We start from the raw sequence: 24,242 nt of genomic DNA, 5'->3' as shown, positions 1-24,242 counted from the left end.
GTTGCAAGGATTGGTTCCTGAGTTCGAGTTATTATGGTGCGGTGTGTAGTTGCTGGTGAGAATATGCTTCAGGTTGGCGGGTTGTCTGTGGGCAAGGACCGGCCTACCTCCCAAGGCCTGTGAGAGCGAGGGGTCATTGTCCAGGATGGGCTGAAGATCACTAATGATGCGTTGGAGAGGTTTTAGCTGGGGACTGTAGGTGATGGCCAGTGGTGTTCTGTTGGTTTCTTTCTTGGGCTTGTCCCGTAGCAGGAGGCTTCTGGGTACACGTCTGGCTCTGTCAATCTGTCTCCTCACTTCCTCGTGTGGGTATCGCAGTTTACAGAATGCTTGTTGAAGGTCTTGTAGGTGTAGGTCTCTGTCTGAGGGGTTGGAGCATATGCGGTTGTACCTCAGTGCTTGGCTGTAAACAATGGATCGTGTGGTGTGTCCGGGATGGAAACTGGAGGCATGCAGGTAAGTATAGCGGTCGGTAGGTTTTCTGTATAGGGTGGTATTGATATGACCGTCACTTATTTGTATCGTGGTGTCCAGGAAATGGACCTACTGATTGGTCCATGCTGAGGTTGATGGTGGGGTGGAAGCTGTTGAAATCATGGTGAAATTCTTCCAGAGTCTCCTTCCCATGGGTCCAGATGATGAAGATGTCATCGATGTAGCGTAGGTAGAGAAGGGGTGTAAGTGGACGAGAGCTGAGGAAGCGTTGTTCCAGGTCAGCCATAAAAATGTTGGCGTATTGTGGGGCCATGCGGGTGCCCATAGCAGTGCCACTGGTCTGGAGGTATATGTTGTCACCAAATCTGAAATAGTTGTGTGTGAGGATAAATTCACAGAGTTCAGCCACCAGTTGTGCTGTGGCATCATCAGGAATACTGTTCCTGACAGCTTGTACTCCATCTGCATGTGGGATGTTTGTGTAGAGAGCCTCTACATCCATGGTGGCTAGGATGGTGTTTTCTGGAAGATCACCTATGCATTGTAGTTTTCTCAGGAAATCCGTAGTGTCACGAAGGTAACTGGGAGTGCTGGTGGCGTAGGGTCTGAGCAGAGAGTCCACATAGCCAGACAGTCCTTCAGTAAGAGTGCCAATGCCCGAGATGATGGGGCGTCCGGGATTTCCAGGTTTGTGGATCTTGGGTAATAGATAGAACAACCCTGGTCGGGGCTCTAAAGGTGTGTCGATTTGTTCCTGTGTTTGTTTGGGGAGTGTCCTGAGCAGATGGTGCAGTTTCTTAGTATATTCCTTAGTGGGATCTGAGGAAAGTGGCCTGTAGAATTTGGTATTGGAGAGTTGTCTGGCAGCCTCCTTTAGGTAGTCAGGCCTGTTCATGATGACAACAGCACCTCCTTTGTCGGCCTCTTTGATTATAATGTCAGAGTTGTTCCGGAGGCTGTGGATGGCATTGCGTTCTGCACGACTGAGGTTACCAGGCAAGCGATGCTGTTTTTCCACAATTTCTGCCTGTGCACGTCGGCGGAAGCATTCTTTGTAGAGGTCCAGACTGCCATTTCGGCCCTCAGGAGGAGTCCATGTGGAGTTCTTCTTCTTGTGCTGTTGGTGGGAAGGTATCTGTGTGTCAGTGCACTGTTCAGTGTCGTGTTGGAAGTATTCCTTGAGACGGAGACGGCGAAAGTAGGCTTCCAGATCACCGCAGAACTGTATCATGTTAGTGGGGGTGGCGGGGCAAAAAGAGAGTCCCCGAGATAGAACAGATTCTTCTGCTGAGCTGAGTGTGTAGTTGGAGAGATTGACGATATTGCTGGGTGAGTTAGGGGTACCATTGTTGTGGCCCCATGTGGCAGGTAGGATTTTAGACAGCTTACAGTCCTTTTTCCTCTGTAGAGAAGTGAAGTGTGTAATGTAGATCTCCTGTCTTGTTTTAGTAAAGTCCATTTGTGCAGAAGGTTGGTGTTTTATGAGAGACTCCAGATTGGAGAGCTCTTTTTTGATGTTTTCCTGTTTGCTGTACAGGATGCTGATCAGGTGGTTCCTCAGTTTTTTGGATAGTATATGGCATAATCTCTCACTGTAGTCTGTGCAGTATGTAGATAGCAATGGATTTTTCACCTTCAGTCCATTTGGTATAATGTCCATCCGTTTGCATTTGGAGAGAAAGATGATATCAGTTTGTACTTGTGCAAGTTTCTTCATGAGGTTGATAGATTTCCACTCCATACGGCTAAATGCAGTGCCTTGCATGGTGTCAAGTATCAGAGGGGTAGCCGTGTTAGTCTGAATCTGCAGAAGCGATGAGGAGTCCTGTGGCACCTTATAGACTAACTGAAGTGTAGGAGCATAAGCTTTCGTGGGCAAAGACCCACTTCGTCAGATGCATAACGAAAAAGTATCCAAACACATTTTGCATCTAAAATTAATTTATTAAACAAAGGAAATATCCATAGTGAATTTAACAGATCGAATCTAGTCATCATGTTCTTCAAGATGTTAGAACGCTCTCATAACAAGTTTTTTACTGAGAGAAGAGGAAAACAGGTTTTTTTGCTTCCTCAACTCTCAGTTTTGCAACAGTGAATGAACTAATCATTGAATTGAATCAGCTAAATAAACCAAAGTGATAAAAACATTCTCTCTTCACCTGCAGAAGAAGCTACTGCTGATGTAAACACTGGTTCTGTGTACTTACACTAGCAAACTGGTAGAATGTCTTTAAAAGTTGACAGGAGACATGTTCTATTTAATTTTTAAATTTAATTAATAAATTATTTAAATGGGTTATGATAAATGTAGGCCATAACAATTTTTATTTAATTTTAAAGGTATATATATATATATATATATATATATATATATATATATATATATATATATATATATATATATAATATAAAGGTATATATTATTTAAAACAAAGCCTATTTAAATGGGATCACAATTCCAATTTTAATAAAGCTCTCCTGCCCCAGACAGGAAGGGACTTGGGGACATGGGCATTGGGAACACCAGAGTTCCCCTTCATGAGACAAAGGGAGAGGGAGAATCACCTGGGTCCCAGGCAGGTGTGAGGTTGTCAGGACACAGTACAAGGGGGCTGGGTTCCTGGGCAGGTGTGTATGGGGCGGGGGTGGGGGAGTTCAGGGCCAAGAGAGTAAGTGGAGGGGGAATTGTTTAGAGAGCCAGACAGGAGATGGGGATCCAGGTGTGGGGGAAGGGAGGGAGAAGAGGAGACGGGGTCCCAGCAGGGTTGCAGTGGGCCAGGAGGTGGGGTTGCTGGGCAGAGGCCAAGCCGGGGGAGGTAAAGAGAAGGGGGAGGTGGGGGGGTAGCAGGACAGTGGGCAGAGGCACACAGGCTGGGGGGAAAGCTGGGCAAGGGGGGATTCACAGTCAGCGGAGTTGCAGGGGAGGGAACACAGGCAGGAAGGGGACCAGGAGAGGGGGAGTTGCGGGGAGGGTGCATGGAAGAGGAGGTGGCCGGCAGGGGGTGCACATGAATGGGGGGGCACACTCACAAAGGCAAAGAAGAGGCCACCAGGCTCAGCCTCACCAGCCGTGGCCGCTCTACACCACCCTCCCAGCGGGGGCCACGCCTCGGGGCTGCCCATGCAGAGCTCCCAGTGCCCTGGGGCCAGGCGCAGGCTCTGAGCAGCCGGGCGCGGGGCTCCTAGCTCTGGGTAGCCTCCGTGAGGCTCCTCACTCTGGGGATGGGGCCCCGCTGCAGCGGAGCCCCAGCGCCCACCGAGCCCCTGAACTCCGTCCCAGTGAGCCGGCTGCCGGGAGCAGCCACCATGGCCACAGCCTGCCCCGCCGGGCTCAGCGTCACCAGCCGTGGCCTCCCTGCACCAGGGCCCAATGCCCTACCCTCCTAGCACCCCACCCCACCCTGCCCTGCCCTCCCAGCACCCTGGGACCAGGCACAGGCTCCGAGCAGCCGGGCGCAGAGCTCCCAGATCATGACGGCCTTCACGGGGATCCCCACCGCCCTGCTCCTCCTGCGGGCCAGAATGCCGCCCCGGCAATGTGCCGCCCCAAGCACTTGCTTGTTTTGCTGGTGCCTAGAGCCGGCCCTGCTTACATTGTGTTCTTCAGCAAGTCACCTTTCCTATTTTTTCCTTTAAAAAATGTAGGCGTTACATAGTTATACAGTGACAAAGCTCCTCCTTACACTTAGTGGGTCCTGTGCTTTCAGGTGGATTTACTTGCCTCAGAGGCTCACAGATCTCAATTCAGACACTGGCTTGCTGTTTGTTAAGCTACTCTTATCACTGACCAGCATGGGGAACATAGGGGAAACCAAGCATCATAGTCTTTGCAGCCTCTCCCAATGGTATAGGGTAGGACAAACCCTTGTACCAAAACCAGCATTCTCATTCTAGTTCTCAAATGGGAAGTTGATGGTAGAGGGAACCTAGGCCTGCCCTCTACTCTGGCTTCTAGTCAAGGGACCCTATAATAGTAGCTGTCTGTAAAGTTTCTAATAACATTGCATGACAGCTACAAATCCCTAAGCCACAGCCCCATAGTGTTCCCTAGCATCTTCATTGCCAGAAGTTCTTCCCCAAGACTCTCCACCACACTTATTTTCATCAGAGAAAACAGAAGGGAAGCCTTTTTAAAAAAAATCTCATCTGGTTTCTAATTGGCCCACAGGTGTTCTAATTAGTCTGGCTCCCTTGACTGGAAGCCTCCTAATTGGTTCCAGGTGTTCTAATTGGCCTGATTGCTTTAAAATAGTAATAGAAATGTAGCCGTGTTAGTCTGGTGTAGCTGAAGCAAAATACAGGACTAAATAGCACTTTAAAGACTGTTTTTGATCTGAGGAAGTGGGTCTGGCCCACGAAAGCTCATCATCTAATAACCATCTTGTTAGTCTTTAAAGTGCTACATAGTTCTGTGTTTTGATTGCTTTAACTGATTCTAGCAGATTCCTGCTGGTACTGGATCAGCCTTTGTTAGCCTCTTCTGGGAACAGAGTGTAATATGGGGCTAATATATTTCCCCTCCATTACTCTCCTGTCACCCTCTGGCCTGACTGTCACAATCCTACATAACACTAGCTTTTTATAAACTGAAAAAGATACATTCCTTGTCCCAGAGATATTAACATCTAAATAAGTCAGGGAAATGTAGGACTGGATGGGATCTTGAGACATTGTCTCATCTAATAATCTGTGCTGAGGCAGGACCAACCATATCTAGACCATCCCTGATAGGTATTTGTGTATCCTGTTCTTAAAAATCACCTGTGATGGGGACTGCAAAACATCACTTGGAAATCTAATCCAGTGCTTACCTATCCTCATAGTTTTTCTTAATGTCTAACTTACGTTTCCCTTGCTGCAGATAAGACCACTGCTTCCTGTCCTACCTGCCATGGACATGAAGAACAACTGATGACTGTTCCCTCAGACTGTGAATATATATGAAGATTGTTATCAGTACCTCCCTAGGTCTTCTTTTCTCAGGACCAAACATGCTGAGTTTTTTTAATTTCTCCTCATAGGAAAGCCTGCCAATGAGGTGGGGGTGGAGAGGGAGGAGGGCAATTGCCTTGGGCCCCAGCAATTCAAAGGGGCCCAGGGCTCCCAGCAGCTGCCGCTGCAGCAGTGACAACTGGAGCCCCGGGCCACTCTGCACAACTCTGAGGACTAGGGGAGTGGGCAATGCCACCAAAAGTGTGGCACAGAGGGCTGGTTGCCCCCACCCCACCTCTTCCATGCACACTGAGCCACCTCCTCCCTTTCCCCCATTGCACAGGAGCCCACAGAAGCTGTCAACTCTCCTGCTCATAGGTTAGGTTTTCTAAACCTTTTTTTTACCTTACTTGCAGTCTTCTGGACTCTTTCCAAGTAGTTCACACCTTTTCCATGAAAAAGGGTGCCCCAATCACAGTACTCTAGCTGAGGTCTCACCAATGTCAAGTAGCACAGGACAATTACTTCTGATGTCTTATGCATATATAACAGTCCGGTTGAAGTACCACAGAATCCTATGAGGGTTTTTTGCAATTATGACACTCATATTCAATTTGTGATTTACTATAAACCCTGTGCCTTTTTCAAAAGCACCCCTGCCTAGCTTGTTATTCCCCATTTTGTAGTTATGCACTGGATTTTTCATTCATAAATGTAGTACTTTGCATTTGTCTATGTTGCATTTTAGATCAGTTCTTCAGTTTGTCAAGGTTCTTTTGAACTCTGATCCTGTTCTTGAAGAGCTGGTATCATCTGCAAAGTTTTTACACACAATTTCCACAACATTATCTAAATTATTAAAGAAAATACCTGACTCAGGACAGACTTATGTAGGAAATGTCCCACCACTATGACAGCAAAATCATTGATAATTACCTTTTGAGTGTAGTCTTTCAACCAGTTTTGAACCCATATTATAATAATTTCATTTAGATAACATTTCTTTTGTTTGCTTATGAAAGTGTCACATATAATTGTGTCAAAAGCCTGAATAAAATTAAGAGATAGCATGTCTGCACCTTCCCCCCATCAACTATACCAGTAATTGTGACAAAGAAAGAAATCATCAGATATCCAACGCTGAAAAGATAGAATGGAAAAGTGCACATTAACCTGCTTCTCCTTCCTAACCTAAAACTCCTTCCAAAGCTAAATAATTCTCTTGGATATTTGCCATTCAAATGGTGAATCCAAGAACATAACCCTGCAGCCCCATCTTGGGTCTAGATTGGCCTAATAAATCACTTGTCCCGAGACAATGCAATTAAGCCTAATTAGCCAGTGTCTTTATTCCTAAACTGTCTCTTCCCAGGGGAGATTTTAGCTTTTGTTTTTTAAATTAGCTTAAGGAGCTAAATTGCTCTGATTGACTTGGCAGAGAAATAGTTTAGCTCTGCCATAGTCTAGGATAGTTTATGTACTTGGGAGTCACTTGTTGCGTTCCATGAACAATTTGAGTCCACTGGTACAAATAACAAATCTTTCTACACACTGTACCCTTTTCATTTTTATCAGTGACTTTTGACCTCCCTTCACTGAGCACACATCCTTGGAAGTCTTCTACAAATGCCCCATTCACACCCTTTCTTTGCCCAGGTTGCTGTTTATTGGCTTGATTAACAGAAGGGCTGGGATATGCAGATCCGGGTGACTTTAAGAGTAGAGAAGTTCAATGAAAATCAAGCCATATTTCTATTTGTCCTTATAAACACCTTCATGAAACAAAGCAGTCAGTTTTGTTTTTCCAGCATAGACTAAGCAATATTGCTCCCCTGTTTGAGAACCACTTTTTAATTTCTTAGACTAACTGTCTATTCCCAAAGACAGGCAGTTACATTGTTTTACAGCAGCTTCAGCCATTTTCACAAATGAAAATAATAATAAAAAAATCAAAAAGCCTAGAGTAAAATGTTATCAAAGCATACCAGCCTACCATGGAGTTGTGAGTGCTCATACCTTGGAAGACTCAGTCATCTTAGATGGTATTTGCTTGTCTATCATCAGCCAAGATCTAATTACTTGGAAGGCATACTGGGATAAGGTTTTTGAGAAAAGATGAACCCAGACCCTCGAGCTTTTGTTAGGGATGTTGCAGTCAAAAAGAAAGACAATCCTCTGGTTAATTTTTTGCCTAATAACCAAGAATTGTATGAAATATCTATGTCCTCCTTAGTTTTCCTTTGAAATATTGTTTCTATTAAAAAAAATAGATGCCTTTTGGACATCAGCTGTTTCCTGTTCCACCATCACCTCATATAAACTAATTAATTTTAAACTTAACTTTAGAGCAGACCAGCAGCAGGTAAAGGTTTGTTTAATCCTTCCCATTTAAACACTAGGTGGTGTACAGTATTCCTTTACTCCTCTGTCAAAGTTTATCTATTATTCTCCTAGCTGCTTTGAATATGTTTATTTTCCTCCCATCTTTTTCAATTGTGCTGTACTTATTATAAGGATTCAACTAGAAACTTATTCTTTCTTTCCCCCCTCACCCAGGAATCAGTCAGGTTGTTTTTCATATCAGTTGTGCCATCAGACAATGGTGTTAAACAAACCTCTCTATTATAACTGCAAATGCTACAATATATATACCTGTTTCCATAGTGCCTTCCATTCCAGGCTCTTTACAAATACTATTTTTTCCTTACCAAATCTTGTCGGTGAGTTTTATTATTCTCATTTTTACACATTGGGAAACTGAGGCATGGAGCCATTAAAGAGGAGTTGTTCAAAGGTGCAAAGGAGCCAGGCAGTTGTCATTTATACATCTCACCTTGATTGATGCACCTGAAGATCCACAGCAACTGTGTAGTATAGACAGGGACACAACAAATTTTCCTCTTTTGTAGCCTGAAACTTATAGAATTAGACTTTCCTTCACCAGAAAAAAAAAGTAACATTGAATATTTGGGTTTGTTTCAGCCCAAACTTAGGGAAAACTTCAGTGTTGACACACAGTCCTTGCTCTGACTGAGACCATACCTCTTTATATAACCATCCATATATACCTATGGGGGGAAATCATCTTAGCTAACCTGAGTGAATCAATTTGAATTCTAAAAAGATCCCATAGATATTGAAAGAGTATTCATGTGGGAAACACAATGACAGTTAAATTATATATGCAAAGTGGAACAGTTCCAAAAGGAAAGACTGAAAGAGATTAATCATAGAATAGCCAGTCACCTGATGGTTAATGGGATGTGGAAGATCTTAAGTCAAGATCCCGGTTTACCACAGGCAGAATGGAATTGGGATGTGAAATGTCTCAGTTTCAGCTTATGTATAACAGGAAAAACTTTTTAGGACAACAAAACCTTTTCTATGCCCTGCTTTATCTTGGTTTCTATTATATACTTGCTAATTACAAGCCAGAGGTCTGTTAGCATACACGATGGATCTTCATCATTGAAAGATGGCCAGGAGGTACATTTTATATTACAAGGCAATTAAATATTTTGATAAATATGATTACCTATTCAATAATTTGAGTATGAAGGATGAGATAAGTTAAAGGAATCAACATGGGTAGTTAAAGTGGTCCATATAATACTGACCATGATTTAAAAACAACCAACTAAACCATTTAAATGACACAGACATCAACTGGATTGAAATTTAATTACCTAATTGAGAAGCAGGTGAAAGACAAAGAAATGAAAAGATATTCAGGGCTTCTGTTTGAATGAACTTGTCTGGCCACTGGGTGTCATCCTTGATTCAAATGACGATTAAAGACTTTTTAGATACAGCATAAAATCTGCAACTTCAATAGCAGTTAAATTCCACTCTATTTGATTGTACATCATACAACAAATTGTTCTACATTTAAATCAGCTATAAAACTGAATACTTGGACAGACAAATTCTCCTTTGTCTCACTGCTTTATTTGGAAATCTAAAATGGCTGGGTATTGTGGAAAAGAGAAAAAGGAATGCAACTTGGATATATTAACAACAAACAATTTGATCTTCAAGTCTCAGCACATACAAACTATCTGTTGCTATTAAGAACATGAGGGGAAAAAATCCATCTGAAAACTTAGGGTTGTAGCCTAGTCTTAATTTTTTCCACTGTCCTGCTTTTCTGACTTTGCATTATCCTACTTTAAAGTAACTTGCGTGAGAGATAATCCCATGTTGCAAAGTTTGCACCTGAAGTTCTACATCTACAACATTTGAGGCTGTCTTAACTCAAGGTTCTCATGGAAATAAAGCTAGGTGCTCACCTCAAAGTTCAGGTGCAGATCCTGATCTGAATGGAAAAATTCTGCAGTGCTTAGAGTTTGGTTCCAATGTATATAGCAGAAATCTTCTTAACTGAGTTATAGGTTGGAAAGGTTTATAACATGAAGATATATTTGTATTTAACAATGTTTAGTTATCTAGACATAGTACAGGGCTTAATAAGTATGTATGGGAAACTGGTTCATTCAATAAGACTCTAATCTTCTCCCATTCCAGAAAGCCAAGCTGGTGCACTGTTCAAGGTTTCAAAAACTGAGGAAAGTAATCCATATCCCCTCCCCCCCGCCCCCCGCATATCTCTTTTTCCATTCACTCAGCATAAACCATTCCTCCCACTTTGTCTCCGGAAGGCTCACTATAAAGTCCCTTTCCTCTCTCATGTCCTCAACATCTTCTCCAATTAGACCATTACCCTTTTCTCCTCCCACCCACCACAGATAGGCTTGAAAATTGGTGTAGAATCCAACAGGCCTTGTTGCACTGGCCCTAGAGTACATTGTTTGTATGTGGGACTGAAGCCTAAACACAGCAGCAAGAAGAGATGGAGGTTCTGTATGTCCTGTTGGACAACTCCATAAGGACCATAAAAAGGTGACCAGGCCTAGAATGATGGAAAAGCTCAGAGATGGGGCAGGGTAGCATGTTTTATTCAGACTTGAATGCTGACTGGAAGAATGAGAAGCAGGGAAAAGAAGATGCATCTTTTGGATCAGATGAGTTAATCTTCTGAGGGACAGAGAAAGGACACATAGGCCGTGTCCAGACTCAGGGGTTTTTTCGGGAAAAGTAGCCTTTTCCCGAAAAAACTTCCCCTGCGTCCAGACTCAAGCCGCGTTCTTTCGAAATTATTTCGAAAGAACGCGGCTTTTCTTTCGATGGCAGTAAACCTCGTTTCACGAGGAAGAACGCCTTCTTTCGAAAGTTCCTCTTTCGAAAGAAGGCGTTCTTCAATGTAAAGAGGCCATCTTCGAAAGAGAGCTTCCAGACTCGCTGGGTGCTCTCTTTCGAAAAAGCGGATTTCTCTTTCGAAAGATCCGCCTGCAGTCTAGACGCAATCTTTTGAAAGAGGCTCTTTCGAAAGATGCTTTCGAAAGAGCCTCTTTCGAAAGAAGCCTGCAGTCTAGACATAGCCATAGAGAGAGAGAGAGAGAGAGAGAGATGCCAAACAGCAAGTAGTTCAGCAGAGGAAAAGAAAGATGGAAGTCTGAAAATGGGGGAAGGAAGTACTTGATGGATTCAGATGAACATCCGGTTTTCCTGGCAATTATCTCAAGCAAATCAAAACTTGAGAAGATCAGCTCATAAATGACTGTAAGCCCTGCAATAAGATTTTGGTTGTGAGCAGTTGAGATGATTCCAAGAACCAATCAGCATTATTTTATTATCTATTAGGAGTCTAGACAGTCTAGGAGCCACACATAATGTAATGCAATTGGTTACAGTAATAATATTTCTCCTTGAAATTTGATTTAGTTTACTTTGACCCAACTAAAATAAAAATAAGTACCAGCAATTTCTCCAGGTGTTACAACAGAAAAGATATGTTTACATTTGCTGATGTTTTAAAAATCACCATCGACTATTTTAAAAATGACAGCACCAATTTAACATTTTTAAACAACTATTTCTTTGTATGCAGCCAGCTTCTCTTAGAAGAATACAGAATAGCTTTTGATGAATTATAAAATTATTGAGAAAACAGATATTCATGTAATTCTTCCTAGCTTTAAAAACAGATATAATTTTAATGAAAACATGCCACTATTAGAGAACTATTAATCAGAGCTAAAACAGTCTTTTATTTTTTTCACCAACTACAGACTAAGATTTTTCAAAAAGTCTAACTCTAAAGGGAGATATGGTGGGTGGGACCATATCTTTTATTGGACCAACTTCTGCCAGGTGTATGAAAGGGATTCAGAGTTTACATTTTAAAATAAAACTTTATGGAATCTTTTAATATTAAACTCCAGCTCTAGATGGCCCTGGAACCTGAACCTCCAAAATCTTATCCTCTGTCAGAGAAACAGAGTATATCTGCAGTGTCACAAAGGCAAGAGCATATGTCTGACAGAGGAAAAGAGAAGTGTTTTCCCATTTAAACTTTACAACACCCCTGTGGTTTTTTTTCTGGTATGTAGAAATACTTACGTTGGTTTTATTGTCTGGAAATGTTTCTCATGAATGTAGGCACCAGCTAGGCCTCCAGCTCCAGAGTTTAAATACTGTAAAGAATATAGCAACATATATGTTTTGCTGTCATTATTTCTTATATGCTACATTCCCTTATCCTCCCTCCATAAAAGACAGAGTGGTTCTACAATTTCAATAAGGCTTTTAGTTGTAGCCTTTTGGCCTCATCAATTGTCTTAAAGTGGTGACCCTAGTGAAAATAGATATTTGTTAAATATTTTATTTCTTCAGGTTTGTGTTAAAAAACATCATACCATCATACCATGATATTTGCATTTATACCTTAGAGAAACACTCTCTTTGAATTTTGGTCCAACGGATCTGTGTGATTCCTATTTAATCTGAACCTCTTTGCCCATCCCTTAGTGAAACAAAATTATTAAAAACATTTTAAAATGCTAGAGCAACTCTCACCTTGTAGGAACACCAGCAGGCAAAATCTACTCCCCAGTCATGTAGTTGCAATTCTACATTACCAACAGCGTGAGCCAGGTCAAAGCCAACATAGCAACCCTAGAAGAAAGAGAATACTTTAATATACTCCTAAAAGAATAATTACTATAAAAGTGATTCTGCAAAAAGGATAAATTTATAGCTGTGTGCATCTGCTCCCCATATAACTTCACCAGCAAAATCCTAATCTGTTTCATTTGGTGATAGAAATAAGTTTTGTATACAGTGTATGCATATACACACACATCCCTATATTCAACCACAAACATATAATTTTATGGGCTTCTGTTCAAGGACACATCATTTTACGTACCCAAATTTGATCTATTCTAATGCTATTTGTATTAGAAATAAAAATAATATTATTAATTAAAAAATATTATATTTAATTAAAAGACATGTTTTGCACACACAAGGATAAATAATTGTTTTGTCAGTTATACAGGAAGGTTCTGATTTTAAGAGCTGTTAAATATTTGAAACTCACATCGCCTTTGTAATTTTGCAAGCTTAGAATTTATGGAAATCTGACTCTTCGAATACTGTAACAGGTGAGATAGCATCACATACAGTATCATGAATTTTAAAATTTCTTGTACTTGTCCCTACAATATTCTAACACCCCATGCCTCCTGCTTCTCCATAAAATGGTTATAAGATGGCCATGTCTAGGGAACTGAAACAAAATAATTTGTAATAGCTAAAGAGACATGAAACAAAATGTTGTTTTATACACAAAATAACCACTGGATGGCAGCATTTTAAATTAAATGAATAAATGAAAACTTGCACTATATGTTAGTCATTAAAGAAAACAAAAATAATACTGCATTTTGTGTATGGACTACAAATTAATACTATTTTACATTTTTCTCTAAAGACACAAACAGAGTTTTTACAAGTGGCATAGTAGGAATGAGTGAGAGCATGGACTGTAATACATCTAAGCCCTGTAATAAAACAAAGGCATTTTAGAAAATCTCTTTTTGCTGTCTCTTGCACAAATGGCATGTCAACTAAATTATTTAAAGAATAATTTAGTATACTTAATTCCTTCTAAAAGCCAACTAACCAAATGAAACAGCATTTACAAAAGTGAGAGACATGTCAATTTTAGTGAAGCTGTTAATGAAGTTGTGAAGCTGTAAAATTATTTCAAAATGATGGGCTGAACTGACAACACCTTATCACTTGCCCAATATAAATTTTAATGATGAGTGAACTGAAACAGGGGCAGAGTTCAGAACTGGCTTGATAAGCATTCTAGCCTTCACATGTCAATAACTTGTCTACACGGGAACATTCAGAAGAGTTAAGTTGAATCAACTAAAGGAGTGAAAGCTTCAGAAGGGTAGCCAAGTTAGTCTGTACCTAGAAAAATGTAAAAAAAACCCAAGTAGGCTAGCAGCACCTTAAAGATTAACAAAACATGTAGTTGATATCATGAGCTTTTGTGGGCACAATCCACTCTTCAGATGTGTGTTCTTTCTTCCACTGAATTGGTTCATCCATTCCCAAAGAACATGCCAGCATTCTACAAACACAATTTTAAAAACAAAAAAGGGAACAATAAAATCTTGTAGTTTAAAGTGTCCACCATACTTTTGTTGTAGTTATATTGGTCCTAGGATATTAAAGAGACTCAGTGGGCAAGGTAATATCTTTTATTGGACCAACTTCTGATGATGAAAGAGACAAACTTTTGAGTTACACAGAGCTCTTCTTCAGTTACTGAAATGAATAAGAAATTCTTCATACTGAAATGAATAAGAAGTTTGGTAAAATAGAAGAAAAGTGCTTAGAAAGATAGATGGCCTTGTGGTTAAGGCACCAGAATGGGACCCTGAAAATGTAAAGTTAAATGCCAGTGGACATAGGTATGATCTTGGGCAAGTCTCCTTTCCTTTACCTCAAGTTGCTATCTCCGAACTAAGATAATCATACTTCCCTACACTGATTTAAACAATAAGACTCTGTGCACATAGATTGCAATGGAAGTTAAAGCAAACAAAGTGCTCACACCACACTGACTATGTGGGAAGAGGGTTTCTGTGGAATATTGCTTCTCTAAGCCACAGAGACCATGAGGAGCTCTCCTTCTATTTTTGCCAGAGGAGAGGGATCTGTGGTCCTGACAGCCTCCTCATTTTTAATTCAACTTCTGAAAGACATTGCTGGAAAGTTTCCGGGTAGTTGCTGATAACTAGCAGGTAGCAGCTCAGCATGGTCAATGACATTTGGAGGAAAAGAACTGACTGCTTCATGCAAGCGCAGCTGGGACATTTTAGAAAGAAAGTCAAGAAGAGAAATGAAGATGAAGTATTTTAAAGCATTTCCTACTGGGACCTGAGAGATTAAATATAGTCTACATGTTGCACACAGTGGGCTGAAGGAACAGTATTTCTATTACATAATTTATTATAAAAAAGTGAACTTGGAAATTAAAGTTTTCAAGAAGTTGACTATTTTTAACTGGTTCAGGAGATTAGAGGGCCACCCCCTAAAAACAAAGATGAAAAATGTAAAACAGGAAAGTATTGCTGTACCTTCCACTGCCTACACCCTGCTGATTAAAGCTTGGCACAATATGTAGTCATTTTCATTTATATGAAAGACCAAAGATGGAAAAATAGCTTGAGGTGATTTTTCAAGCTTAATTTAGCTCATTTAATATTTAATGGCTTAATGAAGCTATCTGTGTTCACAGTTTTCACTCTGGGAGAAATCTTAGTTTAAGCAGAGAACTTAAGTAATTGATTTTAAAAAATTCAAAAGGAAATCAGTAATTTAATTCATTCGTAACTGACCTCAGTCTTCTTGAAATGCTTTTTCAGACCTTTCTGAACCTGCCTTATAAATCTCTGTTAAGCAGTTTTAGGGCAACCATTGCGGTGTACCATTTAAGTTTCCATGCTTAAAAGATTTTAAAGATTCTCTGTGAAGAATATTTCCCTCTTCCACACTGTTTGACTATAATATTTAGTGAGTTGTTTATAAAGTATATTTATTTCTTCTCTTATCACAGTTTTATCTTGCATTTTACCCTTTCTTCTGTCTTTTTTCTTCTCTTCTCCCTACTTTACATTCTGTTCATTTTGTTATTAGTCATCAGTGCATTTTGATCTGAACATGAGGCAATTGCAGCTCATTCCTATTTTTAGCATCCCAAAGATTAAAAACTTTCTTTTGCTAATATTTTGACGTTGGCTGTCCAGAGTTTCATTCTAGCCAGCAACAGTTTCATCATCCCCAAAACAGGCAGAAAGAGATGTGGTCTTTCAGTTAGCTGTGCCTCAGACCATGGACATGGAAAGTACAGAGCACTAGTGTGATGTGATTCTGCAAGTTTTCCCTGCCTAAATGCCAGGCTACTAAGTGCTGACATGAAGAGCTCATGCCTTGGTGACTGAGCGACATGAGCTCTTGATAGTTTTTCTAGTTATCCTTTGTCTTGTCTGGGTACTTCTTAAACCAATCTTCAGCCACCTGCTTATTTCCGTGAAGCATTTTGATATCTATGTGATAGCTCTAGTCCTGTCCACTGAGGAGAGAAAGGTAAGTGTCACTAGCATATTAATTGAGCAAACTTTCCAAGATACTTCATATATAAACTGAACAGATGGGAGGAGGGAAGATAGCTCATGCAGACCGGTACATGTGAAAGCTCCTGTGAAAGAGGAACAGTTGCTTATCATAACTATCTAGGAACTTTCCAAGATGAATGAGTGAATTCAACTCAGTGCTATCCTGGACTACTCTTACTAGGCAGTGTAACTAAGTTAGTAGCATTTTGTACCCAATGTTGTTGCAGGCAGTAGTACAAGTATAGATATTTCATTAAAAGCTGGTAGTAGATTGCCTAATCTAGTGGTTCTCAAACTATGAGTTTGGAACCCAAAGTAGGTTGTGACTCCATTTTAATGGAATCATTGGGACTGGCATTAGACTTGCTGCAGTCCAGGGCCAAAGTCAAAGTCCCAGTAGCAGGGCTCAAGTTACAGGTGTCCTATCTGGGGCATAAACCCGTGGGCTTTAATCCCCCTTCCTGTAGTCACAGTGCTTGGTCTTGGTCTTTTGTGGGGCTCAGGAGAGCTCAGGCTTTGGTCCTCTCTTCTGCAGTTGTGTAGTAATTTTTGTTATCAGAAGAGGAACACAATGCAATGAAGTATGAGAAACCTTGGCCTAATCTGAAAAAAACATCGATGAACTTGGTAAATAAATGGCTCAAATGCTTTTGCTAGCTTTCCCATTAGCCACAAGGGACACTAATGATTATATATGGGATGATTTAAACAGTTTTCATTTGCCTCTAGGACTCTCAGGGTACATCGACATTTGCTCCCTAGTTCGGACTAGGGATGCAAATGTAGGTGACTGAAATTGCTAATGAAGCAGGGTTTTAAATATCTCATGCTTCATTAGCAAGATCTCACCCAGTGCGCTAGTCCAAATCACAGCTGATTCAAACCAGAAAGTGCACACCAGGATGCTGTAATTTGAACCAAAGCCCTTGGTTTGAACTAACGTTACTCCTCAAAAAATGAGGAGATATCTTATAAGGAGAAGTCTTGAAAACTGTGGAAGCAGCTGCAAACCAGCTCTGTCAAGACTTATTTAAAGTATGAGCTCCCTACAGACCAGCAAGCGTTGCATGGACTGCAACCTGGAAATTACTGAAGTGAATGTCTTCAATATTTTAGATATCTGAGAATAGTAGAAAAGTTTGTTTCATGAGAACTTCATAAAAATGTATAGTGTTTAGATAGTTCAGAGGGTTGCAACTGTATGTGTCTTTGAATGTCTAAAATGTCTTGCCATACTTTTAAGGACTCCCAGACCAGTAACACATCATCAGTGTTTAGAAATGCAGCTTTGTGTTGCATTAATAGTCACGAGTAGTCATTAAATTTAGGAACCTGAATACAGGTACAAGTTCCAAGTTCTGAACATGACTCCATCAAAGCAGTTAAAGCACTTGACTTTCAATAGAAGTTGACCATTTAACTCCCCTAGGTATTTGAAAATCCCTAGAGGAGCCAACTGATCCATGTCCCATGGCACTTTTATTTTGAGCCATTAAAGCTTTATTGATTTGCAGACAGAAGAGACTCCATTTGTCTTACAATTGTGGATGCTAATGAGATGGATGACTGCTGGAAATTCACTGTCCTCTTAAGTATTTCAATCACATAGAAGTAATAAAATGCTTGACTAAGATATATACATACAAATCAACTGATAAGCTCTAATGAGGACATTGTAGTCTGAGCACCTTCCTCCACACCCTTCTAACTTCTAATAATAATAATATACTAACACACTACACACTATTTGGATTGCCTTTCATTAAAGAATGGCAGAAGATTTTTTGTAACATCAAGGGTTAAATTCTGACCTTATGGGTGTGTCTAGACTACAGTGTTTTGTCGACAAAAGTGGACTTTTGTCAACAAAACTTTCCCTGCATCTACACTGTCACTGAGTTCTGTCGACAGAAGGCGTTATTGCACCCACACTGTCCTTTGTGTCTACACTGTCATGTCACAAAGCGGCTTGCTTTGTTAACAGAACTGGATGTAGTCTAGACGCTCTTTGTCAACAGAAGCTTTGTCGACAGTATCTGTCGACAAAACTTCTGTTGACAAAAGCCTGTAGTCTAGAATTACCCTATGAGAGGAAGTATCCCATCTTAGTCTTGTAAAAATTTAATGTCTAAATGCTTATTAGATGCAGGAAAAACTGTAATCTTCATATCAGAGTGAGGAAACTCCTTGTAATCCCTTGGTTACATGACTTGTCATGGTTACAGGGCACCTACAATGCCTTCCAGAACTTTTCTCATTCTGATTTGAAGACTATAGTTTTTTCCGTCTCTAAGATGCATTACAGGCAGTGTCACGTTGTGATGGGGCGAACAAGCCCCACACTAAAGGGCTGGGAGTAGTCCAAGCCCAGCTGGCTGAAAGAGCCTCGCCCTTACAGCCCTGCTGGGCATGTTCCCAGCAGGGCCAGTGTATAAAGAAGGCAGTGGCCCAGCAGAAGGGAGGGCAACTAGAGGTTAGGAGGAGCCAGGCCTCAAAGCCGGTGTTCCTGCGACAACTCGGACCCAACTGAAGGCCAGCGTTGGGCCCCCGGAGGGAAGCTGGCCCCAACCCCGCAGAGTAGTGGGCACACCTCCGGGTCTACCCAGCCCCGGTAAGGACCGCCACCCCAACAGACAGACTAGTGGGGGTGCCAGGGTGATAGGGAAGCGGCCCAGGGTGGAGGTTTACTAATTCTGCTTGGTGCGTAGTGGCTGGATTCCCCACCAAGCTGGCAGGACCTAGAGTCCCTGCCTTCAGGGCCCTGAGCTGGGACCCGGTGGAGTGTGAGGGCCCGGGTCTCCCTACCACCCCTTGCCGTACCGGAGGAATCACTCAGGCCAGGAGAGGCTTTTTCCCCAGAACTAGGCCTTGGGTACCGTATATGCCCTGAGAGCGGGGCCAGGACTTTTGAGATGTGGGGTACTGTATATAACCTGAGAGAGGGGTCTGGACCGAGACACAGGCCAGTAGAAGGGGTCCGCAACCCCTGTAAGGGGCGTACCCCAACACAACTTCAGTCTGGCTTTGCCTACTCTACAGAGCTTTGCTACTGCTGAACATACACAACTGTTAAACACATCCATATCTAAACTCTGAGATTCTCCACCAGTATAGAAAGGATGTGACTCTATTCTTCTCAATGGAGCTACACTGCATTGCAGAAAATGGAGAAAATCTTTGGATCAACACTGTATCCACAGGCTGGTAGAAAGTTTTCTGGGAAGACATATGTCAGAGATATAAGCAATATGACAGAGAGCATACTCTCTGCCGATACACCATGCATATGTGTTTGCACTTAATTCCAGCTTTTCAGTGAGTGAATGCTTTCATCCTCCCCCCCACCTTTGCCCAGTATAACCTTCTTTTATGAACCAACACAGTACACGAGCATTTGGCTACATCCTCTTTCTTTCAGACTATCATTCCCTATAATCAAAAGGCAGTGCTGGTAGGCTCAATTCATTAGAATTAGCAAGAGGCTAGGTCAGAGACATGCAACCTGTGGTCCAAGGGCCACATTTGGCTCACTGGGGTTCCATGTGTGGTCCATGAGACATTTTGTTTACTGTTGCCCACACACAGAGTTTCCAGATTCTGCTGGTTTTCATCTGAGTAGGTTTTTTTTTTCATACTGGTATTACTAAAGTGGCATACATGGCAAGCAAGGGCATGTGAAGTGAAGTGTGTACTGATTCTGAGAGAACATGTGCTCCTTCTACATCCAATCAAAGCACTGCTATAGTTTAATCAGCACACCTGTCATGGCTGCTTCCCCACTCTGGCATGATAAATGCAGAAGTGGGGGGCCAGCAAAAGTACCCCAAAACCTTATTTACCAGGCTTTGGTATAAAACTCACGCCAAAATCTTAACAACCTTGATTTTGGGCATAAAATCCCGCTGCCACCACCCAAGTATTGATAAGAAAATCAGGGGAGAGATCACTTGGGAAATCTCATCCCTAAAGTAGAAACCAGGACACAAAAATTAACCGATGCCAGGTTAAGAAAAGAAAAGAGAAAGAACTTTTATTATCAGTACAATATTCCTGTTGCAAGCATAATGACTAGATGGAAAAGTAAAGTAATATACTCATGGAGGAGAAACCCACCATGGGCCAGGAGCTTTGTTACAAAAGAGAGCAAAAAGCATTTTTAAATGCACAGACATCAGATCCCATTTCCCAAATCATAAAAACAATAAAATCTAATGGATTTATCTAAACTTTACCCTACTTAAAGAAGAGTGAAGAGTCTCTTCTTGGAGGGAGACATTCTGTCTGTCCCCCTCAGTAGATGGAGAGAAACTAACCAGGACAAAAGAGAGGGAAAAACCCAAAATTCTTTTGTCCCAGTTTGAAATTCCTACCTACATTCCTATTGGCTGACTCTACCTGGCTTAGGTAAGGTTAACCCGTAGTTCCCAGGCTGCTGGTTAACCCTCAGGATCATGACAACATGCCACAAATTCTGGGCATACAAGCACAGATAGCAAAACTACCCTATCCCGGGAGAGCATCTTGGTTATGAAAATCTTGAAGCCCACTGAGATAAAGGAGGGCCACTCATGTGGCCCACTTGCTAGTCTAGGTTGCCCCTCACTGGGTCAGCTGATCTCAAGAAAGATGATATAAAAACATAATTATATAGTTACATGGCTCTAATTACATGGCTCTAAAACATGTGTACCTAAATTCATGTAAGCTGAAACAAGGAAATGCAATGCCCAGGTTTAAGCCTGGTAGAAGACAGACCTGGTTGTCATTCCATGCCCTCCCTTGCAGTTTCTGGATAAGGGAAAGCAGCTTTATGTTGCATTTAGAGAAATTAGATTTCCAGGTGCCGTTCAGAGGGTTCACTCAGTGTTTTCGTTCCATGGCCACTGTAACTAACTCATGGGCCTGCACTGGTGCCCAAGGGGCTCAGCAAAGGAGAGACAGAAAGTATACTAATAAAAGGTAGTGAAAGACCTTTTGTGATCAGGGCTACAGCCTCCTAAGTGTTAACTGTTCATTTACAATTGCACTGCAGGTTTATGGGAATCTAGTAGCATCCAGTATGTTAATTCCTTGAGTATCTTAGGTCAGATAAGAGATATCCAATAAAAAATGTGCCTCTGTCCTGATAAGTCTTCTGATCTCTTGTTGATAAGGAAACTTAATTAAGACTCTACCTTTCCCTGCATTCCAGAGGCAATCAAGGTGGTTAAACGACTCCCTTAGACATATGGACAGTAAGTCTCTGCTACACTGGCTGCAAGTTTCCGAGGCTGAGTCATTGTATTGAAAACTAGTCATCTCATGAAGGTGATATACTCAGTATCCTACCTGTCTCCTGTTAACTGATCAGCTGAGTCAGAAGCTGTCAGCTCCACAGGGAACTCACCTTGCCCTGCTGACTGGAGGCAAAATGCTGTGATAGCAGCTGCCAGTGAGCAAGTGAGTATTGAGGTAAAATAGCTAAGATCTGTTTAAACAGAAATCTAACACACAGTGCTGTAGGTTTTAAACAGAGTTTGGGATGATCATTTCTGTCCCCATTCAGAATTCAAAAGAAAGAAATTTAGCAAACAATAATAATAGCCCTTCTGTAGATTATTAATGCCACCTCATAAGATTTTTATCGGGGCTGCAAGTATATAATTAGATAGAGAGCTCTATAGATCTTTAGAGTGATTTAGATAGACCCCCGATAGGTTACATGCCTGTCCATTTTATAGGGTGGGTCGAGGATTATTTAAAACTGGTTTTAGAGAAAGAAATAGTTGTGGAACAATTCTACCTTTTCTTGGCCTGCCTTTGTTATTCTGGGGATGTCAAACAGCTGTCCTGTGTAGTACTGCACTCCACTCAGCAGAATTACAGCAATAGAGTCCCCTTCCTTCTCAATTATGTCAAGGATATCTTCAGTTCTCAAGGTCTCCTCCCCCTAAAATAAAGTTAAAGCACATGTTTTACATCTACCCTGGCAGTAATGAAACTGTCATTTCTTATTTCATAATCTATATTTTACTATGCGCTGTGCCGCCTGCATAGGAAGATCAAAAGCGTATCCTAGCAAAGCAATGATCTACAAAGGTAGAGGCAGGAAATAGCCTTTGAGTAGGTTACTTCAAAAAAAAAAAAAAGAAAAAATCATTAGCAGCTTATTTTCAAGGTGGTAGATTCTTAAAAACAGTCATTTTGCTTTCTTACATGCTTCATTCCTCTTAATATTGCAGACAGTTTTAATTTACAGTATAAAAAGATCTTGGTGCAAACAGAATACATAATGATTTTTATGTGGCATTTGAAAATTGTGACACCCACAAGGCTTAAAAGCCGTCTACCAGGTCTCACCCTTACTTTTCAGTACACCTCATTTCCCACAGGAAGCTATTCTAAATCTGCCATATTTATATTTATATATGACAGAAGCAAGAAGTACAAAATCCCACAAACCTGAAGCCATTAAATATAAATAAATTTTAACAGAAAAAATCTAACTTTGATTCTTTGCAGAAACATTTTCTACCTCCTTCCTCCCCACCCTTTTCTTCCTAGCAAAGTAGCACATAAAAACACACCACTGTAAAGGGATCACCTAGACAGTGAAAATTTGGAATGAAATTAAAATTACTATTGTAAAGAGGTTGGGAAAATTTGCTAAATTGGAAGTAACTGCAATTATTTTAACAATCTTCGAACATCTGTCAAGGAAGGATTCATGAGTAGACTCTTTCTTCTCACAGATTATTCAGATTTTAGAGTCCAAAGGTCATCATCCATATGATAATTAGGTATCAAACTTTGTAGTGTTGAGAGGGGATGTAATGCAATCTTCTCTCAAAATGATCTGAATTAAATATTTCTTGAAGAAGACACTTTCCTTATGTTGTGGTACTAAAATACCGCATGTTGTCTTATTGCAATCTTTGAGAAAGAAAGCTATAGTGAAGCTCCATGCTGATGCTTCCAAATCTTGCATTCTTTCAGGAGCCCACTGTGTTGTGGCAATCAGAAAATATATAGTAAATAATGGATTTGAAAGATTATTTTCTTCCCAAGAGATATGTCCAGTGCTTTAATTCAGACAACAAATATAATATTGGTACTTAAATACGAAATATATGAAGAGCATCAAAATAGACTCAGGGTGGGGAACCTAACGCTTGCTTGGATGTGGCCCCCAAGGCTTGGAGCACCATCAGCCCCAGCACTGGGGACTCCACATCAGCATTGTCCAGACCCATACCTCCACCCCACTCTTGCATCCCCCTCCTGACCAGACCCCTCTCCCCCCAACCTGATACCCAGCAGTTTCCTCTCACACACTAAACTAACACACTAAGCCCAGTTTTGGGCTCCCAAATTCTACCCTGGGAATGTGAGGGGGGATGTGAAGGAGTTTCTCAGTCGGGGGGGCCACGTCAGTGAGGAGCGTCTCACTTTTTTGTGGCCCTCAACTGATATTTTGTGGGTCAGTGACTCCCAAACCAAAAAAGGTTCCCGATCCCTGAAATAAACAATCAGTGGAAACTGAGAAGTTTATCTGAAAATTATAGGCATCTGAGTAGAAACTTCAGAGGAGATGAATGTACATAACAAGTGACAGCAGATGTTAAAAAATGTGGGGGTCAACTCCTCCATTCTTGTACTAAATGAACATACATAGCATAATCAATGTTAACAAGGAGAGCAGAGTTATGATATTTATATCCCTTACAAACCTCACGTGGCTGTATCATGAGCATACATTTCTCCACATCAAGTCTATGAAGTTGAAGCTGAGATTCAACAGCATACTGAAAAAGAATTTCACATACTACAACTTAATAAAAATAAGCAAGAGAAATTTTAAAAGAAATGGCTGAGAATTTTAGATCCATGGAATTTAGACACACATTGTTCATTAAAATTAATAGGTTAAATTCAATGGGGCTAAAATTAATAGGTTAAATTCAATGGGGCTAAAATGTCAACTGACATCAGTGAGCCAAGGTTCCTTTTTCCTGTGACTAAACAGCACCTAGCACACACAATGGAGACCTAGTCCATGACTAGTGCTTAGTGGCACTATAAAATAATAATAATAATAATATTTCTAACCAATGTCTATATCTCCAAGACAGTTTTTTAAAATCTTGGCCAAGGTTTTTATCACTAAAGATATTGCACTGATAATATTTGAGGAAAATATTCAATATAATAAAACAGAATTGCTGGGCTACAGACGGTTAATTATAGCACAGTGGTCTGAGGTGAAGGCAGTTGGCAGCTTATTATTAGAGTGTCAAAGGAACATGAACATAGGGCATAGAGTGTGCACAGGTGACGTTATCTACTATATATTTT

At 41.0% G+C, this 24,242-nt stretch overlaps 1 protein-coding gene across 11 annotated transcripts in view; it reads right to left on the bottom strand.

The window, feature by feature from the left end:
* KYNU (kynureninase) overlaps positions 1 to 24,242 on the bottom strand; it is a 105,334-nt gene that overhangs the window by 41,549 nt on the left and 39,543 nt on the right. For 10 of the 11 annotated variants that reach the window (XR_012905146.1, XM_006135657.4, XM_006135656.4 and 7 more), the window contains 4 exons: positions 23,618 to 23,692; positions 21,691 to 21,837; positions 12,286 to 12,384; positions 11,830 to 11,903 (listed from right to left, as the gene is read on the bottom strand). Coding sequence is in view for 10 of the 11 variants with exons in the window: in XM_006135657.4 (XP_006135719.2) it covers positions 11,830 to 11,903; positions 12,286 to 12,384; positions 21,691 to 21,837; positions 23,618 to 23,692 (395 nt within the window). In the remaining variant the exon portion in view is untranslated. Of the gene's footprint in view, positions 1 to 2,856; positions 8,235 to 11,829; positions 11,904 to 12,285; positions 12,385 to 21,690; positions 21,838 to 23,617; positions 23,693 to 24,242 lie in introns of those variants that run through there. The other variant, XM_025191033.2, reaches the window with a different exon arrangement.

This window comes from Pelodiscus sinensis, chromosome 7 (assembly GCF_049634645.1).
Source record: "Pelodiscus sinensis isolate JC-2024 chromosome 7, ASM4963464v1, whole genome shotgun sequence".
NCBI lineage: Eukaryota > Metazoa > Chordata > Testudines > Trionychidae > Pelodiscus > Pelodiscus sinensis.
Note: the sequence above shows the minus strand (reverse complement) of the source record. Positions and strands in the feature narration are given on the sequence as shown.